The 22,572-nt window shown below is 44.7% G+C and overlaps 1 protein-coding gene across 1 annotated transcript in view; it reads right to left on the reverse strand.

Moving 5' to 3' along the window:
- The window catches only part of Cfap43 (cilia and flagella associated protein 43), an 86,928-nt gene that overhangs the window by 26,312 nt on the left and 38,044 nt on the right, over positions 1 to 22,572 (reverse strand). Inside the window, exons 11-22 of the mRNA XM_051146755.1 lie at positions 21,662 to 21,810; positions 19,893 to 19,996; positions 18,258 to 18,398; positions 16,492 to 16,664; positions 14,345 to 14,494; positions 12,815 to 12,945; positions 10,121 to 10,274; positions 7,096 to 7,182; positions 5,945 to 6,022; positions 3,481 to 3,606; positions 1,610 to 1,714; positions 510 to 626 (exon numbers count right to left, since the gene is read on the reverse strand). Of these exons, the coding sequence (XP_051002712.1) occupies positions 510 to 626; positions 1,610 to 1,714; positions 3,481 to 3,606; positions 5,945 to 6,022; positions 7,096 to 7,182; positions 10,121 to 10,274; positions 12,815 to 12,945; positions 14,345 to 14,494; positions 16,492 to 16,664; positions 18,258 to 18,398; positions 19,893 to 19,996; positions 21,662 to 21,810 (1,515 nt within the window). The remainder of the gene's footprint in view (positions 1 to 509; positions 627 to 1,609; positions 1,715 to 3,480; positions 3,607 to 5,944; positions 6,023 to 7,095; positions 7,183 to 10,120; positions 10,275 to 12,814; positions 12,946 to 14,344; positions 14,495 to 16,491; positions 16,665 to 18,257; positions 18,399 to 19,892; positions 19,997 to 21,661; positions 21,811 to 22,572) is intronic.

The raw sequence follows: 22,572 nt of genomic DNA on the forward strand, positions 1-22,572 counted from the left end.
TAATGTTAAATTTAATCCCAGCACAAACACACGCGGCCAGGACTGTCCTAGTTCAGGTTTCTGTTGCGGTGATGAAACACCATGACCAAAGCAACTTGGGAAGGAAAAGGTTTACTTGGTTCACACTTCCACATCGCTGCTCATCACTGACGGATGTAGGAAGAAACTCAGCGGGGCAGGAACCAGGAGGCAGGAACTGATGCAGAGGCCACGGAGGGGTGCTGGCTTCCTCTTCATGGCTTGCTCAGCCTAAGGTCTTTTAGAACTTCAGGCCACCATCCCAGGCATGGCACTACCCACAATGGGCTGGTCCCTCCCCCCCCCCCCCATCAATCACTAGTTAAGGAAAATTACTTAAAGCCAGATCTTATGAACTGAGATTCCTTTCTTTGCGAAGACTCTCACTTGAATCAAGTGATATAAAACTAGCTAGGGACCCTTAGTAAATTACGTTATCTATGTAAACACACACACACACTTCACACACTCACACGTATTTAAAGTGGTACCTTAAGGCACTCTGCCTCAGTCTTCTTTTGCTGCAGAACTCTCTCCAAGTCCCGTAGCTCTTCTTCTGTGCGTGCTTTCATGGGGAAGTTCTCAACCACATAGGGTATATGGAAACACTCGGGTGGAAATCAGGATGCAGTAAGTTTATTTCCTACTATACTTGTGGGTATCTGAGGGAGCATGGGGGGGGGGGTGCTTCCTCTTGTTCAAATTAATCCAAAGGTTATTATGCAGTGAGTGAAACTGACAGTGGAACTCTTTAAAATAAAGTGACACAGTGCTGCTCTTATGGGCATGACCTTTGCATGAAACAGCATGCTTTTGTGAAGGGATTCTTTCTGGAGTAATAATACCCAAGAACAACTTTCTCTCCATTTTCTTCTCTCCAAGGTAGTGTGGGAACGTCTAGGGACTTTTCTATTGCTGCTAGACTAGTAGGGCGATGTCCCTATCCGCAGAGGCCAAGGATGTTGTGAAACATCCATCAGGACACAGGACAGCCTTGACAACAGAGAATCGTCCACCTCCACATGCTCGCTACCCAATCACATGACTGCACAGTGGCTGTGAACTTCATCATCCAAATGGGGATGGGAGGGGAAGGCATATTTAAAGAGAGAAAAGGCACGATCAGTAGCTATTTAAGCATATAAGCGTAAAGCCAGATATTTGCTTGCCTTATGTGTACCCTACCATGTGCACCATGAAAAGGTAAAAGAACGGCTACTTAGCGCACAGGAAGAGAAGTGGAGGTGTAAACGCGAATAGCGTTTGTCTATTTTTTAATCTGAGTGGAACACGAGGAAGACAGCCTTTGGGGTAGAAGGCTTTAAGGAAAGGATGCGGGGGCATCACAGGAGACAGGGGAAGGGTGCTAAGAACAATCTGGAAATACACGGTCTTCGAAGTGTGTGAGACTGAGCAGAGAGACCGATGAATTAAAGGAAGGTGACATGTCTGGTGGAATTCAGTGGAGGCAGCACTGAATGTTTTGTTGTGAGTGGATTTCCTTTACTTTTTAAAAAGTGATGTGATGAAACTTACTGTGAACATCCTCACAATCTGGGATGTGGCGTTTGGGCTTGGGGGGTGGGGTTACCTTTAGAGCTCGGCCCTTCACAGCCATGGAGTCCCAGCACTCTTCCCTGATGAGCTCGGTTAAGTAGCTTGTGGCTAAGTTATGCATCTCCACATCTTTTCTCAGCTTGGAGAAAAGAAGAGATAAAAGTGAAAACATGGCCACTGAAGACAAAAAGATGACAGCCTCAACCACTAAGCTAGGCAGAGCAGCCCACTTAGTGGGAGTGGGTTTACAGGAGTTCCCCTGAAACGTTGAGCTGCTCTACACTGTGGTGAACTTCTGGGCCACACAGCCTTCGTTTGAGAATGTTTGTGTCAAGGGCATGGGTTCTCTACCTTGAAGACTACTATGTCAATACAAATGCCTGTAAAAGGGGCCGGATCACATCCATGAGGAAAAGGGGCTGTGTAGACAGACACCTCCTAGGGGTAAGGTAAACAGGATGACTGGTTTAAGTGCCACACTTCCTGGGTGTGCTCTCTCTTCTCTTTCTCCTCCCTCCCTCCCTCCATTTCCTCCTTCCCCTCCCCTCCTCTTTTCGGTGCACGTGTGTGTGTGTGCGCGCGCGCGCGTGCGCGCACGAGCAACCTCAACTATCCTTCCTTAGGATACCTTGGCTTTTAAGCTCTCCAAGTAGGCCAGGTGGCAGGTCAGTTGAGTTCCAAGGATGTTATCTCAGTCTCCCCAGCGCTAGGATTACAGGCACAGCAGCTATACCCAGTGCTGTTTCTTTTTAAAGCCTTTCCAGCCCCAAATCTTCTTATTTAATCAATGAAGACTGAAATTTATACTCTTATGTGATGTGGCAGGATATGTAATGCTAGCTTCATTCTTATTTTTTTCTTTTTGTTGTTTTTTTTTTTTTTTTTTTTTTTTTTTTTTTTTTTTTTTTTGGAGACAGGGTTTCTCTGTGTAGCCTTGGCTGTTCTGGACTCCCTTTGTAGACCAGGCTGGCCTCGAACTCACAACGATCCACCTGCCTCTGCCTCCTGAGTGCTGGGATTAAAGGCGTGCGCCACCATGCCTAGCACTAGCTTCGTTCTTGTCAACATACTGAAGGGCCAGTTTGTGGCCTGTGTCTGGACATTTTTTTTTACCTAATTCCTCTATTACTTATGTTCCCACTCATCTGAGGACCAGATTGTTTACTTTTTAAAAATGTAAATGATGTGTGTTACTTCAATTGAATTTTCTGCTGATATCTCTTAATAGATAAACAAGTAAGGGTTCCTACTCAAGAGTCTGCCCAAATGCATGTTATGAAAGTGAACCATGACAGTTCTTAGTCCTTAGGGTTCTTTCTAGAAACTTCCTTACATTTCACTTTGTTGACAAGATCACTTCCAAACTAGCTAAGAATAGCCTCTCAGAGTAATTTTTTACATTTTTAAAATTTTGTTTTCTGATTAAATTACTTTGTTTGATTTTCATTTCATTGCTTTTTAATTATGATTCAGTGGGTCTATGGTATATGAGTTGTCTGAGCCCTCTTGAGTTTTAATCTTTTAGCCCTCCATCTCCCCTGCTGAGACTTTCCCATCAGCTCCCTCAGATTCAATGCCCAGGATGCTGTTCAGGTCGTCCCGGCTGGGCTTTGTGGCTTTCTCTTTGGGCGGGGCTGACTATAGGTCTGGGTTCCTTAGCATTGAGACCCTTTCCTGGGAGAAGAGGTGACACCTCCTGGGACCCATTTCTATCCCCAAGTATGCTAATAGATAGCTGGGCTTGTGCTGCCAGCTGTTAGTTTGTCAGGAAAGCCAAATCCAGGGATGGCATTTCTTCTAAAGACAAGACCTTTGGGAAAGTAACATGGGAAAAGCCTTACCCAGTGTCACTTGTTTGTTTGTCTTTAAGGTCGTTCTGACAGCTACAGCGAGGCACTTACGCACCTTCGTTACCTCCTCCTCACTTTCGTCATGAAGCCTTTCTAGTTCCTCAAGGTCCAGGCAAAATTCCTGTTGCTCTAACTTTGCAATCAGGTCCATCTTTTCATTTTCTTCCATCATATGCGTAATCTGAATTTTGAAATAAGAAAGGATGACAACAGGTACAGAATCGAACAATAAAATAGGTGTTATGTTTCTCTAAACGAACCATGCAATAAAGAATTCTGTTATAGGCTTGTTGTGGTTATTGAGGTTGAAGGTTGGTACTTAAGAATTAATTTATCTAAAAACAAAAGCAAGAACAATACTTTGTCACTGTGACGGAGTGGATTCGCCTAGGACACAAGTCTCTGGGCAGGCAAATCAGGGATTATTTCTGCCTCTGGAAATGGCTGTAGAGAACTGCATTGGCTATGCTATTTGAGGTGGAAAGATTTCCAGTGAAACTGGGTAGCACCGTTCTCTGGGCTTGGGAAAAACTGGGAAACGTAATTACCCATTTATTAAGGGATCTAGGCAGATAACGCTTGTTGAAGTAACACATGAGCTTCTAAGCAAAACAACACAAACAAACAAACAAACAAACAATCAAGCAACCAAACAAAACTATCTATTTCCCAGGTTAGTAGGAATTCTTTTTATTGTGGACACAAGTAGTAGAGGAATTAAGTGAGTCTTCATTGTTTGTACCTCCTGGCTGCAGATGCAATGTGACCAGCGGCTTCAAGCTCCTTCTGCCTTGATTTCCCCACCAAAAACCTTGAACAGTGAGCCCCAATAAATCCTCCTCCCTCCCTCCCTTCCTCTTTCTCTCTCTCCTTCTCTCCTGTTGTTTTGGTTAGGGTATTTTATCACAGCAACAGAAGAGTAATCAAGACTCATAAATAGATCTTAAAATTCAAGTAGCAAAGTAAATGTCCGCAAAATATTCTTTTGGAAACCAAGTGTAAAGGCAGACTTACTCCCAAGATACCAAAAAAAAAAAAAAAAAAAAAAAAAAAAAACAAAACAAAACAAAAACAAACAAACAAACAAAAAAAACAAAACATGAAACGGTAATAATTAAGCTTCCTACTAACGCAGGAGACCAGTGGCCACTCTCAGGATAGAGAATCCTGAAATAGTTCTGCATTTGTAGAAGCACCACAAATCCGTGGAGAAAGGGCGGTGTACTCAATTTAGAAAGGTGTTGTGGGAAGTGGGCTATTTATTTGAGGAAGCGAGATCTCCCTTTATATCATTCATAAGAGTAAACTACACAGCAATTAAAGACTATTACACAGGACACGTGAGACCATGGAAGGCTTTTAGTTTTTTTAGACGGCATCCCGCTAAGTTGCTGAGTCTAGTCTCTTAACTTCTAGGCTCAAATCAGCGCCCCCCAATCCTGCCCCCTCTGGCAGGCATGCACTTAATGCCCAATCTTTGGAAGGCCCTTTAAAATCAGAGGCAAATGCAAAAGCTATGAAAGAAATTATAGACCATGCTATAACTTTAGAATATTTCATTTAAAAGGCTTATTTTTAAAAAGTTGAAAAGACAGAAAATACTTGCTGTTGATTGAATCATATATATGTATATATATGTACTTATTACACATTATTCGCTTGTTTTGTGTGAGGGTGTGTGAGGGTGTGTGAGGGACACCATGGCTCATGCATGGAGGTCAGGAGTCAGCCTGTGGGAATCAGTTCTCTCCTCCCATTGTGTGGAACCTGGGGGTCAAACTCAGCCCATCAGGCTTGGCGACAGGCACCTTTGCCCACTGAGACATCTTTCTGGCCCCTGAATCATATATTTTTGAAGAAAAGTTTTGTAGCTAGTTTTATGCAACATGACCTAACAATAAGAGCTACCTCCCAGGACAGACAGCTCTTGAAGGAAGGTTACCACATGCAAACCCGGCTTCACACACTTGGCTGCACCATACTCTGAGAGTCTGAATAGGTAACAGTTGCACAGAAAAATAAAGTTGTAAAAAACAGTCATGTGATCACCCTAGACCACGTGACCAAGCTTTGGAAAGGTGCGTGGCTGTGATGGATGCATCCCGAGGATGGATTTGTCAGTTTAACAGTGGTGTTAGGAGACTGTTTGGAGAGATGGAGGAACACAGACAAAAGATAAGGCAGAAGAGTTGAAAACAGTTATCCAGAGAGGATGAGAGCCATGGCAAAGGGAAGCAGGACAGAAGAGGCCTTAAACAAAAAAGGTCAGCGTAGGGAACCTTGAAGAAAATAAGTATTAAAATGCATTGGAAGACGGGGTACTTGGGGGAAGTAGAAGAGAAACGCACTGCTTGCTTGTTTAATGCTAGAGTGCAATATAGCTACAATTTGACCCTGTTAGAATAGCCTGCGAAACGCAGGAACTTAGATCCTCACATTGTGTGAAGCAAAGTAAAATGAAAAATGGAGTTTTTGGTGGAAGGCGGATGCATTTCAGCGCGTACAGCCACGGCACTTACAACTTGAGAAAGCTCCTTGATTCCTCTTTTGATCTCCTTTCTTTTATTTGAAAACAGTCTGACCTCCTTCCTGATGGCCTGAAATGGAGCAAACACCTCACTTAATAAAGTAAGAGAAGCTGGTGGGGAGGAGACAATGAGAACTCGGGTGGACACACAGCGGCACTTCTTCAAAACTGAAACAGAACATTTGTGGAGACTACAAAATAAAGGACACGAGGCAAGGGGCATGGCGTGCCACACACAATTGTGAGCACCAGAATTTGGATCCCCAGAAACACACGTAAATGCCAGGTGGGTGTGGTGCCCACCTGTAATTCCAGGAACCATATCGATAAACTCTGAGTTTGATTGAGATGAGGCAGGATATCCCTGCCATCAGCTTTGAACCGTCACAAGCCTGTGCATACATACATGTGCATAAGCACACACATAAAAACATGGATATCCATGCAAGAAAGTGGAAACAAACAAACAAAACTAACAAACCATGAAATCCCACCCCTGTGATACTTTGCTTAAATCTAATGGTGTTTGGAAGTGACCACTGAAACAACATCCAAACAATGTCAATCACGCAAGTTAGGAAAACTAACCTAACTTGGGCGAGACTGGATGCAGACATTGCCTTCAGCCTGCTGCTCATCTTTGTGTGTCCTCAGCCACAGCAGCCCTTCTGTCCCTGACCCACCCGGTTAAGACAAACATCCCGCAGCATTCATGCATGACGCCTCATGGGTCCTTCTTTACTTTGGCTCCCTTAATACTTTTGTTGGGCTCCAGGTATGTCTGGGGTCTGAAACCTTGTCGAACTTAATCTAAAAGGGTGGGTCCGGCTTAGGGGTGTGTTTGCTTTTAGGAAAGGCACTTGTACAATGCGATGCACTGCCAATGAGTACCTCATGAAGTGTTCTAGCCTTCCCCTAGGTTTCCATATAAACAGAACGCAGTTGACATATCAGACTGTTAACTCAAACCTGTCTCACCCTTTATAAATACTCTTCAAAGGCCAGGCAGGGGAATTTTTGAGTTTAAGGCCAGCCTGGTCTACAAAGCAAGTACCAGGACAGCCAGGGATGCACAGAGAAATGTTGTCTCCTCCTCCTCTTCCTCATCATCACCACCACCATCATCAGTAACTAAATAAATACCTCTTGCCTTTTTTGTTGGATCCAGGGAATTTCCTTGTCAGGACTGATGACTAGTTCCTCTTGTGATGAATCCAAGCTCAACTTTTTCTGTGAGTGATTAGAAAGACACAGACAATTTTTAGGAACAGTCTAATTCTTCTCTCACCTTAGTTCACATAATTTCATTAAGTCTCTCCGCACTTGTCTCATTTTAAAAAATAATACCAGACGTGTGCCTGCCTAGATGAATTCTTTAATCCTTACATTTCTGCCACCCCAGAAGTAAAGATGTTTTAAAGATTAATAATATGAAATTAAATGAAATAGGATCACTTCGATATTGCTAAAATCTAACTGCTACTTTGCAAGTGCCAAGAAAGGCACTAAGAAATTAGAAACAGTGGCACAGCTCCCACTGGGGCCAGACCACCTCTGCCTCTCTCCTGTTTGTGTGAACCACAGGCTTCTGCCTATGAAGGCCTACTCTGTCAAGTGTGCTTCTTAGGAGCTTGCTCTTTCCTCCTCCCTGTTTGTTTGTTTTGTTTTTACAAGCCTCACCTTGTTTCCTTGGACATCCTGTCTCCCTCTGCTATGGGGTCTTGCAGCAGCAGCCAAATGCTCTGCTGTCCAGGCACACTCCCCTCAGCCAACTGCTCTGCTCCTCTGTCACTACCACCCTGTTTTCTGAGATCCTCTTTGCAGCAAATGTCGTGGGACCCACTCCTGGGTATCGCAACACTGTGGTTCTTCTGCTGCCGTGCCTCTGGTTTCTCTAGAAGCATCTCTCCTGGTCCTTTCTGCTTCTCGCTATCCATTCTTTCAACATGACCTCCTAAGTTTTATGGTTTTAAATTCAACTCACATACTTCTTGGCCCTCAAACCAACATCTCCAGTACTAGCTTCTTCCAAGAACTCAATGCTCATCTCTCCAGTGGCCTGGGCTTTGTGGAATTGCTTCATGGATGTCGAATAGACTTCTCAAGTTGAGCATGGGGGAAAAAACTGACTTGAGAGCCTGTCTTTTTCCTCGGCTGCTGGCTCTTTGACAGTTCATCCCATTCATGTTCAGGGTACCATCTTCTCCATCCCATTCATGTTCAGGGTACCATCTTCTCCATCCCATTCATGTTCAGGGTACCATCTTCTCCATCCCATTCATGTTCAGGGTACCATCTTCTCCATCCCATTCATGTTCAAGGTACCATCTTCTCCATCCCATTCATGTTCAGAGTACCATCTTCTCCATCCCATTCATGTTCAAGGTACCATTTTCTCCATCCCATTCATGTTCAGGGTACCATCTTCTACACAGATGTTCACAGCAACCTATGAGCCACCTGTGAGTCTTTTCTCTTCGTCTCCCTCTACGTCCATCCTTTGGTTGGTTCTACTAAATCAGTCTCTGAAACTGACCTGGAACCCACCACTTGTCCCCTCCATAGCACTCCTCCGCTACTACTGCCTCTCTAGGAAGCTCCTTGCTCCCACTCTGTCTGCCCCCAGGAAACACACTTTCCTCAAAGCAGCAAGTGCTCATTTCAAAATGGGAAATGAAAGTCCAGTTTTGTTAGTTTCCTACCTCAATGGATTCTCATCATGTGCAACAACAACAACAGCAACAACAACAACAACAACAACAACAACAACACCCCTCAGATTCTTCATTGGTTTACGAAACCTGTCCTTCCAGGACTTCCTTCCTCCTTGGAAGACGCCCTTTGTCCTTGCTCACCTCAAGTGCCCAGGCCTTCTGCTGTGCCCACACACCACATGCCGAGCTGACTGCCCCTCTGTCCTGAGTTCTCGTGCCTCTCCACTTTGCAAGGGGGCACTGTCTTTTAAGTTGGATGATAGCTTATGTAGAGGCTGGTCCAGCCAACACTATTGTATCGGCCATTCTAACTTCAGCAGCAGCACTTGCTCGCGGGTCAGCTGTCTCTTAGCTGCTTACACATCTGTCTCTCTGCCCGCCACCAGCCCCACCAGAACGGAACACCAGGAAAGCAAAAACTTTCTTCTCGTTCATGGTTGTTGTGTCTATCCCAGCCTATCCTTTTGTAGGCACGCAATAATTATTTGCTGAGCTCCTTTCTTTGTTTTTTTTTTTTTTTTAATTTTTAAATTTTATTTTTTTAATTTATTTTTATTTATTTATTTTTTTATTTTTGCTGAGCCCTTTTCAACTCCGTTGTAATGGTTTTTTCTTTTGTAATGGTTCTGTATATAAAAATACAGTAGGCAGAGGCAGGCCAATCTCTGAGTTCGAGGCCAGCCAACTACATAAGCAAGTTCCAGGCCAGCCAAGGATATATAATGAGACTTTTCTTAAAACCAAAGCAAAGTGTAAACACTGTAAGCAAAGCTCCATTGCTTTAGGATGGCCATTCTGTGTGAAAGTTCAGTGAGAGGTATACAGTTTGAGAGTGGGCAAGCATTTCCATGGCATCCTTCATCTGGCTATGTGACATTTTAAAAATATATTTTATTAATTTATTCATATTGCACCTAAATTGTTAGCCCATCTCTTGTATCCTTCCATTCCTCCCTCCCTCCCATTTTCCCCTTACTCCCCTCTCCTATGACTGTGACTGAGGGGGACCTCCTCTCCCTGGATATGCTCATAGGGTATCGAGTCTCTTCTTGTTGCTATCTGACATTTTTATATGTGAGTTCACTACAACAAAGTCATTTTATTTAATTTTAAAAAGTATTTGTTGAACAAGCAAGTAAATATTGTTTTCTAGCCTGACACTTCCTAAATCACGAATGTGATAGGACCAATCACCAATACTGATTTTTTTTAAAAAGTTTTTTTTTTGTGTGCAAGCCCAGATCTTATGTTTTCATTTAAGGTGAAATTTGAGATATAATATTTAGGATAAGTTTAAGAAAAGCTGAGTTTTCTATCAGATGTAGCTTATGGTCTAGTTGAAAAATCACTGGACATCTGCGTAAGGAGAAATAGCAATAAGCATGTGCTTAAAGAAAGCTATAAGCTGAAATCTTTCATATTATCTATAAAGAGGGAGGGAGCAAGCTAGTTACAGTGGATTCAATGGACTCCTCTTCCTGTTGCGTGATGTGGGAGGCTCCTGCTGAAGCTAAATATGCATTCTCTTTTTCCATTGTGCTGCCCAGAGAGGCTAGCAGTTGCTGGAAGTGTTCAAGGATCTCATTTGCTAGGCTTGCTCCAAGTCGCCTGAGAGAGAGAGGGAAAGAGAGAGGGAGAGAGAGGGAGGGAGGGAGAGAGAGAGAGAGAGAGAGAGAGAGAGAGAGAGAGAGAGAGAGAGAGAGACACAGACACAGAGAGAGACAGAGAGAGAGAGAGAGAGACAGACAGAGAGAGAGAACACATAACCATAAAAATCATTTAAAATAATCACATTTAGCAGTGTTATTTCCAGATAATTCTACAAAGAAGCATGGGGAAGTTCTTCATGGTGCCCTTCAGTCCTGGAGCCACTGCTTCTCAGAGGAGGACACTTTGATGGACTTTTAAGGACTCAGGCTCCTGACCCTCTTTTGTGGTTTGGTTTTTCGAGACAGGGTTTCTCTGTGTAGCCTTGGCTGTCCTGGACTCACTTTGTAGACCAGGCTGGCCTCGAACTCACAGCGATCTGCCTGCCTCTGCCTCCCAAGTGCAGCGATTACAGGCGTGTGGTACCACTCCAACTGTTCCTGACTCTTTTTGGGCGACCTTCCCTTATGCTGTCCTGTACCTTCACCCCATATGGTCTTTGGCCACCACACAAAAGAGCCGCTGCTCTGAGCCCCAAGAATGCACCAGGCTTCACCACACACATGATCTTATTATTGGATCTAGGCCTCACAGCGCACCCCAAAAGATTATTTCTATGTGCCACACCAGGGCAGCTCGACCTTTATGCTAATATAACTGGGAGGGCTTCAGGGAACACTTTCCTGGGCTAATTAGCTCTGCTGGCTGGTTTTTACTATAACCTGACACAACTAGAGTCACCCAGGGAAAAGGGGCCTTCAGTTGGATTGTCTCCACTCAACTGCACATCTCTGGGGCACCTCCTTCATTGCTGATGCAAGAGAGCCCAGCACACAGTGAGTGACATCATCCCATGGTAGGTGGGCCTGCACTGTATACATGAGCCAGCAAGCAGTATTTTTCTGAGGTTTCTACTTCAAGCTCCTGCCTGGGCTTTCTGCCTTGGCTTCCCTCAGTGATGAACTACAAACGTTTAAGATGAAAGAAATCTTCTCTTTCCCAAGTTTCCTCTGGCCCTGGGTTTTACAGGGCAACAGAAAAGCAAACTAGGACAGGCGCCGACACTCTGAGGCAGGCAGAGGTGAAGGCAACCAGTTACGCATCTCTAACAAGTTCACAGAGGCTACAGACTTCCCACCTTGAGTGACACACAGCCTAGAGGCGGTGGTTCGCAGCCTTCCTAATGCTAATGCCTTCCCAATGCTCCTCATGTTGTGGTGACCCCCCACCCATAACGTTATTTTTTTTGTTGCTGCTTCATAACTGTAATTTTGCTAGTTATGAGTCATAATGCAAATATCCACAATGTAGGATGTCAGATATGCAACCTTCAAGAGGGTCGTGACCCACAGGTTGAGAACCGCTGACTAAGAAGTGCCATTGCATGCCTATAGTCCCAAGGTGCGTAAGGTCCAGGACCAAGGTTCCAAATACAACTTTGTTTAGTGTGGGGAGTTCTGACGGTGGCGGCAGGAAGTGTCTTTCCTTTTCTAAGGCGGGAAGTTTCTTTCCTTTTCTAAACAGGGCTCCGGCACTTGTTAGCTACTGCCTGAGACATGGTCTGGTCATTTACTGCAACGGGCATGTTAGAAATTACTTATCAAGATGTAAGTTCTGGCTGGGCATGGTGGCACAGACCTTTAATCCCAGCACTTCGAAGGCAGAGGCAGGCGGATCGCTGTGAGTTCGAGGTCATCCTGGTTTACAAAGTGAGTCCAGGACAGCCAAGGCTACACAGAGAAACCCTGTCTCGAAAAACAAAAACAAAAAGGTGTACGTTCCCATTGTGTTCGTGGCTTTTATGTCTGAAACAGATACCGTGATGTTATCTTAAAGTCAGTCCTTGAAATAAAGCTGGTCCCCCAACTGTCATGCTACAAAATCTCCATGCATTGAACACACTCACCAGGTCACCAAGGAAGGCTGTGTCTTAAAACAACTGTTGCCAGAGGGAACTGCACATCAGTAAGTGATCTCTACTTCCGGAAGACAGCATTGAAAGTCCAAGCTGTCCTCTGTAGGTCACATTGTTGACACAGAGTGAGCCAACCCCCAGAGACAGAGACAGATCCCTCTGAAGCACCCTTTCAAATGCAGCCAAACCAATTCAGAGGCCATACCCAACGTGGGTGGGTGGGTGGGTGGAGGCAACACACGTGACACTCTCACACCCAAGGTCATTCTCTCTTGGCTTCTTTCAGCCTCAGGGACAAGTTCCAGACACCAAGATGCACCCTCTAAGCCCCAGAATCTGATGATCTAACCGCCGCAGCTGCTCGCTCCATCCTTCCAGATCCTTCGGGAAGGATGTCCTCGGGCCATGTTTCTGCCTCAGCATCCCCATCCATCCAGCATGGTGCTTCCCACTGGGGCTCCTGGAGCAGCATGGGGCACCCTCTTCTCTCAGACCTCTGGGTATAACAGCCTATTGCTTGAGATACTGGCCTTCTGAATTTAAAACATGGTCCCACATAACCCCGCGCGCAGTGTGCCATCCGTACTTCCATTTGAGGTGGACGAGTGTGCCGTCATCCTTGCCGTTCACCAGGATGTGCTGTCCATCCATTGACATGTTCACGAACTGGATCCCATGCCCCTGGTGAGAATGACTCCGACATCGAACAAAAGTTTCCTCAATAGTTTTAGAAAAAAAATGGGGGAAATTATAAGTGCAATTCTCCAGCGTGATTTTTTTTTCCCCCTAACACGGTCACGTGTGCTTTTGCTTGCGGACAATTTGCTTTGTCCTCCTAATGACATTTTAGTTGGTACAGAGGTAGCTCTCGGTAATACACAGTGCTTAAAACCTCTACTTCAGACCAATACAGATTTATTTTCCCTACACTACTTCATGTAATGTGTGGAAGGAGAAGTGTCAGAAGCAGCAGCTTAAGTGAGCAGCGGTGTGATTGCTGAAACCCGTGGAGTCAGGGGAGGGCCCTTAGGTGAGAATCCCGAGAGATGTGTTTTGTGTAAAGTGGCTGGCTGCGATGGGAAAAGGTGACAAGAAACACACAGAAGGAAGAGAACATGCCCTGGGGGGTGTGCTAATTAAGTCGATTAGGGAATCCAAACACACATCACTGACGTATGCCACACATAACAACAGTTTAAGCTCTTAGTATAAACCTACAGCTGTTACCCTGGCACCCAAGCCTTTCCAGACACCTTTTGAATAGATAATACATTCAAATAGTTAAACAAACAAACAAATTATCAGAGAGCCTGGCGTGAACTCTCTCCTGACTCCACACCCAGCATTTCTTTTGCTAATATGGGTCAACTTATGTAAGGAAGTTCTGATTCCTTTCCTAAAGGTTTGGTTTCTGCCTGAAATCCATGCACACTGCCCCACACTTTAAAAAGGATTTGTATTTAATTATGAGCATGTGTGGACTTGTGCTCAGAAGTGCAGGGGCTGATAGAGGCCAGACCATGGGAATGCCCTTGAGATGGAGTTACAGGTAGTTGTGACCCATGTGGCCCAGGTGCTCTTAACTTCAGAGCCATCTCTCTGGTCCCTACCCCATATGTTTCTATAGAATTAAAAAAGATTTACTTAGCCAGGCGTGGTGGCGCACGCCTTTAATCCCAGCACTTGGGAGGCAGAGGCAGGTGGATCGCTGTGAGTTCGAGGCCAGCCTGGTCTACAAAGTGAGTCCAGGATGGCCAAGGCTACACAGAGAAACCCTGTCTCGAAAAACCAAAATAATAATAATAATAATAATAATAATAATAATAATAATAATAATAATAATAATAATAATAATAATAATAAAAAGATTTACTTATTTCTATTGTTTTGTCTGCATGTATGTATGTGTACCACATGTGTGCCTGCTGCCCATGGAAGCCAGAAGAAGGTGCCAGATCCCTTGGAAGTGGCTGTGAGATGCCATGTGAGTGTTGGAAAGTGAACCTGAGTCCTCTGTGAGAGCAACAAATGCCCTTAACCACTGAACAATCTCTCTGAGACCTCCAGGATCCCCCCCTTTCCCGACCCAGGCTTCCTTTTTCTTTTTTAAATTTACCAGACTGTAGGTATCTCGGACACAGAGAAATCCACATTTAGCTATTGTCATAAGCCACAGTCCATGAGAAGACAGGCAGATCATCCCAGCCCCGTACTGTTTGCTCTGCACTTTTTGGTGTGGCTTAAGGACACAAACACCAATATGCACCTGCCAATCAAAGCAAAGAACAACATTATGGAGAGGATCAGGCCAGCAGCAGCTTTGGTTTTTCAGGTGTGTGTTACATATGGGGTCAGGTTCAAATCTGAGAGTGCTAGCCTTGGGAATAAGCCCATATGGGACAGAGTAGGCACCTGTGTTTATCCCATGTATTACTTATAATTACATCTTTACAAATAAAAGCTGTTTTTTTGCCAACCAAGGAGTGTTGGGGTTTGGTTGCTGCCCAAATGAGCAGACTCACAGACTCCAAAATGTTTGTAACCTTGCCTAAGGACTTACTGTTGTCTGACCAGTAAAAAGCCAACACACCTAGTCAAGGCAATGGGATAGGTAGGCGTGGCTAAGGTTCCAGGGCTGGTCAGACAGAGAGGTTCTTGGGAAAGGAAGCAGTCAGAGACAGGAAGAGGACAGGAGAACAAGAAGGAAGGCCTCGCCATGGGTGAGGTGGAGGAGAAGCACATGGCCAGCATAGATGGAGGATTCGTCCCAGATGAAGAATGTTAGCAAGTATTTGGAATTATGGATGGGAGCTAGCTCAACAGAAATTATTAGAAGCAGATGGCATGGGATTGGGGCAGGGTATAGGATACCTACCCCAATATGGGAGGTAGTTTAGGGGATTAATATCTGCCCTGCCCCAGGTGAACTCAGGGCTATTTTAAAATATAACAGGTGTCTGTGTTTTTATTGATTGCTAGCAGGTTAGAAAATACCACACTAATAATAATTAGCCTAATAATAAACATTTATTAGGCCATACTTCTAAATTAACAACAACAAAAGGGCACTTTATCTATCTATCTATCTATCTATCTATCTATCTATCTATCTATCAATCATCTATCACCTATCTATCAGCCCAGGAATGGCTTTTTTAGGTGTAATTCTGCCATCTAGGATCCAAGTCTACACTGACAGTCTTTGTTTTCAGCCATCATTTTTATATGCCACCATTTTCAATCGAAATAGAAGTTATCAGTGTCCCTCACTATGTGCCCCATGCACCATCCCCTCTCCGAGCCTCAGCCATGACCTTTCTTTTGTCTGGAATGTTCTTCTCTGCTCTAGCCCCACCTGCTCCACTTCCCTTAGTCTGTGCCCTCCTCCCTCAAGGTGCACACGCTGTTTCCAGGCTTCACATCTGAATCAGCCTTTAAAGTCTAGTGTAAATATTGCTTCTTAAGCTGGGCACAGTGGCACACACCTATAATCCAAGCACTCAAGGAGGCAGAGACCAGCAGATCTCTGTGAGTTCAAGGCCAGCCTGGTCTACCAAGCTAGTCCAGGACAGCCAAGGCTACACAGAGAAACCCTGTCTCAAAAAACCAACAAAACAAAACAAAAACAAAAACAAAAATCCAAAACAAAACAAAAATCTAGTTTCTTCTACACAACTGCTTCAAATTTCCCATTACCATGAACCATCTCTTTTTTTTTTCTTAATTTCTATGTCTAATACCAGCCACACAGAAGAGAAGACTAGAGAGGAGATAAAAAGTTAGAGAAACACGTAGGTCTGAAGACAGGCATCGATCGGGGGATGCTGAGTGGCCAAAGGCAGCAATTGAGACACTGGGCTGGCCTTGCAGTGGGAGGAGCCACACAATGGTGGAAGTTTGAAGAGAGAGATGAAGAAACACAGCAGAAACATACTTTAATTATTTTGTGCAATTTTACTTAGGGCCCAGGTGTAAAGTTTCACTGAAAAGTATCTACCTTTTAGCCACCGGCATCTATGGAGAAGATGTAATGCCAGATTTTTCTTTAAGGCACCAAACAAATACCAAATCACCTGCCTGTTAATGTATGAGGTCACTCAATTGCGTTCATGGCGGATTAGCAAGTAGCGCCAGTGCCTCTAACTGAAGGTGCCGCTGTTACTGCTATGAAGCCTGTAGCGACTGAATTCATCTGCTACAGCAGCCGAGAGGATCTTATCTAATTAATACCGCATAGGTCTCGCTCACTGGACTCTGGCGTACCTTGTCAGGTATTAAATAGCTGCAGATGTATGGCGCCTGGCTGCAGTAGCCGTATATTTTGTTCCTTTCGAAGCCCAGCACGGCAGAAGAGAGAGGGTGTTCCACCTCATACAGGAACTTGTGGATGAAGTCATCTTTCAGCTTTCCCCTTTCATCAGAAAAGCTACTAGGAACTATGAGATGAGGGAAAACAAGAGAGCTCACAGGCAACTGGCAGGTCACTCTGAAAATCATTACGAGAAGTTACGAAAGGAAAAATAAAAATTTAAACATTTGACTAATAGGACTGAGGCTACTTGGGGATTTTAAAAAAAATATTAAAACGGGATGGAGTGGCACACGTCTTAAATCCCAGCACTGTGGGAGGCAGAGGCAGGTGGCTCTCTGTGAGTTCAAGGCCAGCCTGATCTACGGTTCAAGTTCTAGGCCAGCCAAGGCCACACAGAGAAACCTTGTTTAAAAAAACTAAACTAAAAAGTTAAAACAATTTACCTCAACCTGAGATACTTAATGTTGATAGTAAGTAAACTATATTTCACAGCCTTCCATTTCATAAATTAGCTTAACGATTAACATTAAAATAACAGACAATGCCAATATTCCATTTCTTCTTCTTTCTTTCTTTTTGTTGAAATAAAGGTGTTAATGGCTTCACACTTGCATCAGTCTTCCTGCCACAGCCTCCCAAGTGCTAAGATTACAGATGTGGTCACAGCTGCAGCCTCCCAAGTGCTAAGATTACAGATGTGGTCACAGCTGCAGCCTCCCAAATGCTAAGATTACAGATGTGGTCACAGTTGCAGCCTCCCAAGTGCTAAGATTACAGATGTGGTCACAGCTGCAGCCTCCCAAGTGCTAAGATTACAGATGTGGTCACAGCTGCAGCCTCCCAAGTGCTAAGATTACAGATGTGGTCACAGCTGTAGCCTCCCTCCCCTTCTTTCCCCTTCTTCCCTTTTTATTTGAGACAGGTTCTCACTTTGTACTCTGGTTGGTCTGGGATTTGCATATAGACCAGGCTGCCCTTGAATTCATGGAGATCTGCCTTTCCCTGCCTCCAAAGAGCTTGAATTAAATGCTTGTGCCACCACCATGCCTGGCTTCCCCTATCTCCCAAGATTCTCAATTAGAATATAAAAGTACTTTGAGGTTATTTTTTCTTATTTTCTGTAATCCTATATTTGCAAATTTTATAGCTAGATAAATCTGTCCTTTGAGACAAAAAGTATATCTGTTTTCTCATGCCTTTTTTTTTTTTTTCTGAGACAGGGTTTCTCTGTGTAGCCTTGGCTGTCCTGGACTCACTTTGTAGAACAGGCTGGGCTCGAACTCACAGAGATCCACCAGCCTCTGCCTCCTGAGTGCTGGGATTAAAGGTGTGTGCCACCATGCCCGGCTTCTCATGCCTTTTAATCCAGGGAGCTTGTTTCATAATTCTAGGTAACTATACTGTAAAGTATCTGAATTTAACTGTGAATATTTAAAACTACATAACAACAGCCATCACAAAATGACCTATCAATTTGGCATGACAGTTGATCTTGTTTCTTTTCTCTTATCAAAAAAAAAAAAAAAAAAAAAAAAAAAAAAAAATCAAATAAACATTCCTGAGTCCTGAGCATGGAGGGAAGCCCACATTTTACACTGCCGAGCAGCCACAGAGCATTAGTTTGTAAAGGCGCATGGAATGGGAGCCGCCACGTCACTTCTGTACCAACCCAATGACAACTGTGACTCATCTGGGCCGGGCAGCTTGTTTTGGTCACCTTGTGATAACATTGTAGGCAGCGTGAAGAATTCCAGCCTGCTTCTTCCTGTTTCCGGGAGTGGGGTCAGCACCAGAACTTCCACCACGTCTGACACTGGGAGAGACACTGTGGATATCTGCAGGATGTCTCTGTACGTCTCTGAAAGTGAGTGGAAATTGACTCGACAAGCGGTCATTGGTTGAGTTTAAAGAATCTTACGTCATTCTAATTCGAATATAAGTGATAGTATTTCCCACCAATTCTCAGAACGATCTTCTGTTAATATTTCATATTTTACACACACACACACACAAACACACACACACACACAAAGTTTGACATTCTAAGCTTCTCACACCATCTTGCCACATACTGAGTCCGTTTTCTCACCTGTTCCCCCCATGACCCATCTGTCTCCCGGGGAACACCTGCTGACTGACCAACACCCGGGACTGCCTGACCCTGCCTGACTCACTTATCTGGACTCTCACCCATCTCTCTTCCTTGAGCTATTTCTGGAAGGGATGGTGCATGCCCCTCACTACTTAGAGCATCCTTGGTTTTCGTCACTGCGTCATACTCTGCCTGCAGTTTCAGTGAGAGGTACCGATTCCTGTTGGATCCCCAGCTTTTCCTCTTCCACCTACAGGCCAACCTCATGAGCTGACAACAGAATGTGTGTCCCCTCTGCTTTTAGCCTTAGGCTCAACCATACCGAGAGCCATCTAACTCACAGGTGGACGCTGCTTTTTGGCCCTAGTGAGCAGTTAGGCTTCTTTCTATTCTGTCTTCTTGGGCCACCAGCTTCTGTATTGTCATGATAGGAATTCTATCATGAAGCCACGACTGTCTGTCTGTCCCTATTTCTAAGCATTTTCCGAGTGAGAGCTCATGGTGTCATAGCCTGGCCCATACTGCCGCGGTTACCTGCCAAGAAACACTCCCACTTGTATCTTACATAGGACCTAAAACGCCTTGAGCTGTGTCACTAATGGGCCTCATCGCGCACCTATGAAGCCTTTCTGAACCATTACTTCCCCCGGAACACACTCTCCTTCCATCTTTAGCATCCCTGTAGCTCGGATACCTTCATCCTCACTCTCTTCCCTTCATCCGGACGAATTACACAGCACTAAGTTATCTCCTTGACTTTTTCATCCCCCACAAGGCCTACATTCAACATTTGGTACTTAGTAGGTACTTGGTAATTTTTTATAAATAAATGAATGAATTTATAAATAAATATATCTTGGAGGAAACACACACATATTTGGTGCTAACGGTATGGAGAAAAATTAATTATTAAACAGGGTCAGAGGTAAAACATTTTTAAGTATTTCAGTTATAAACCATGTACTTCTCCCCTTGTAATATAAAAATATTCGGACATTTCACTAATTCAGTAGCTGATATAAGATTCCTTGCCCCAAGGAACCCAACGACCCTAGCCAGCAGGAAGTAGTTACATACTAGACAGCTCTAATATTCTAAATTTCTCTAAATATAAAGTAGGAATTTAACTTCTATTTAAAATTTTCTTTTTCGGGAAATATGACATACATAATTGTTTGGCTATAATTTAATTTTTTAACTTTAAATTATTTGGCATAAGAGTGATCTAAACTTTAAACAAACAAAGCTTCTGTATCATACCAGTGAATCCAAAAATCTGAAATGATGTTGAGGGTCTGGCATCGATGACAAAGACATTTCCTTCTTCTGTGCCAACTAACAGAAAAATTCCTCGCTGGTCGTAACTAAAAGAGAGCAAATCCAGTGTCCAGATTTTGCTTCCTTCACCAGCTGGGTGGTAAGTGAGCTTGCTCAATGCATGGGACACACTCACACGCTCGCACAGTGCGCAGCAGTTATTATTTATGTTGTGGGGACTGGCATGGGACCGAGGGTCCTGTGCATGCAAAGTAGGCCGTCTATCACTAGGCTACACCCCCAGCCCTATGGTTTGTGATTTTAAACTATTCTCTGTGTCCCTCAAGCATGGATATAGTGGAAGTTTTGGCGTCTTTAAAAACTCAGTTAGGTTACGTAAACATGTTTTGTTTTAATCCCAGGTATGGGATATGGGGCTGCTCCAGATTACATTATATAAACATGTTCTGTTTATCCCAGGAGTGGCATATGGGGATGGTCCAGATTACATTATGTAAACAACATGTTTTGTTTTATCCCAGGTGTGAGGTGTGGGGCTGCTCCAGCTTGTTCACAGCCACAGACAGTTTGCCCCATTCAGGCTCTGAGAAGAGCGTGATCTTTGCCAGCTGCAGATAGTTTAATTCTGAGGACCGTGGTAAGAGAATAAATGGGAGAACCCAGAGAGAGAGAGAGAGAGAGAGAGAGAGAGAGAGACAGAGAGAGAGAGAGAGATATGGGGGGCTTCGAGAAAGAAGGAGGAGGCTGCTATGCTACTCCTCCCTGCTGCTCCTGGTTGCTGCTGTTGTGGTTGTGGAGATTTCCTGAAAGGAGGATTGGACTTGCCCCAAGGAACCCAACGACCCTAGCCAGCAGGAAGTAGTTAAAGAGAGCTGTGCCCCTTCTTTTCACTAACCTTTTTTCTATCCTACCTGGTGTTGGGGTATTGGAAGGAGTTGGGGAGCAGAAGGGAGACAGAGGCTTCAGAAACCCAAATAAAGTAGATAAAAAAGTACACCAACACATGAGACCCTGAGTTCAAGCCCCAGAACCTGCCTGAAAAAAAAAAATTCATAGTAGCATCTGTACTGTGGTCCCAGGGCTGGGGAAGTGGAGACAAGATCTCTGTCCCTCGAGCCGGGCGTGGTGGCGCACGCCTTTAATCTCAGCACTCGGGAGGCAGAGGCAGGCAGATCGCTGTGAGTTCGAGGCCAGCCTGGTCTACAAAGTGAGTCCAGGATGGTCAAGGCTACACAGAGAAACCCTGTCTCAAAAAGCCAAAAAAAAAAAAAAAAAAAAAAGATCTCTGGCCCTCATGGCCAACCTGCCCAGCCTAGCCCAATAGCGAGTTCCAGGCCCAGGAAGAGAACCCATGCCCCCAAAACTGGGTGGATGGCATCCGAGGAGCCTTCACATGCTTGCACACATACATGCATCCTCACACAAGACCACACACTGAAGCCTGTTCTCAGTGTTTGAAGACTCTGCATGTGAAGACAAATACCAGTCTTACTGTTTATTTGTCAATAAAAATGTCTTTGAAAAAGGACACAGGAAATCGGTAATAGGATATTCCTGGGAGGGATGTGGGGGGCGGAGGGGAGGGGACTTTCCACTATACATACCTGCCTTTGTACTTCTTGAATGCTGAACTGAGTGAATGTTCAAAATGAATGAAATGTGTAAAATTGAAAAAAACAAGGGCACCTCCTTGGAGTCCCCTCTGGACAGGCCTGAGGACAGTGTGGCTAGAGTGGGGCATGCTTACTTACATTAAGATCTTCACCGGTGACTTGGAGAGGAAGGCACTGTCTATCACCTGAGGGTACTCCACATCATGGATGTCGAGGAAGTACACATAGCCATCCGCTGTCCCCACGGCAGCCGACGTGGAGGAAGGGGAGCACGCTAGGGTTGTTGCCTGTTTAAGATGAACCGCAGAGCCTGAAGGCTGTGCCACAGCCAAGAAACTTGCTGGGCTGGGCATGTTGCTCTGCATATGCCCCAGGCCCTCAAGTTCACGCTTAGCCCCCCCGTCCTCCACCCCCCATCCCCGCTCCACCTCAAATGCTTAGAATTTTTGCAAAGCCTGCAAGCATGTTTGGCACATATTTCTCTTTGGGAAGTCAACCTTCCTGAATCTGACCAGCTGCATAAGCAACACAGGACTCTCCGTGTGGTATTTTTATGCTAAAATAATGGTAAGATCCTAAAGAAGCAATTAGGACAACTAAGCTGTAGTACCCTGGGGAAACACTCCACCGCCCCCACCATGTCACAGGGAAACACCAGGTCCCGCTTATGGGTTATTGGAGATTTGTCTGCTGCTATGAGGAGAAAGAGAGAGAGAGAGAGAGAGAGAGAGAGAGAGAGAGAGAGAGAGAGAGAGAGAGAGAGAGAGAGAGAGAGAGAGAGAAAGTTAGTTAGGGTGGGGACAGTGTTCAGATGAGCACTCAAGGCTCTTGACTCTCAGAACACAGCATTCTAACCAAGGGGGCTTTTATTTTTTTTCATGTGTTTGTGGGTGCAGTATGTGTACATGTGTATATGACTGACTGTCCACATTACGTGTGTGTGTGTGTGTGTGTGTGTGTGTGTGTGCGCGTGCGTGCATGTATAGGCTTGATTGCTCTCTTCCTCTTGTTTGAACCCAGAGCTTGCCAAGGTTCAGCTAGCCCAGCTA

Source organism: Acomys russatus, chromosome 5 (genome assembly GCF_903995435.1).
Source record: "Acomys russatus chromosome 5, mAcoRus1.1, whole genome shotgun sequence".
In the NCBI taxonomy this organism is placed as follows: domain Eukaryota; kingdom Metazoa; phylum Chordata; class Mammalia; order Rodentia; family Muridae; genus Acomys; species Acomys russatus.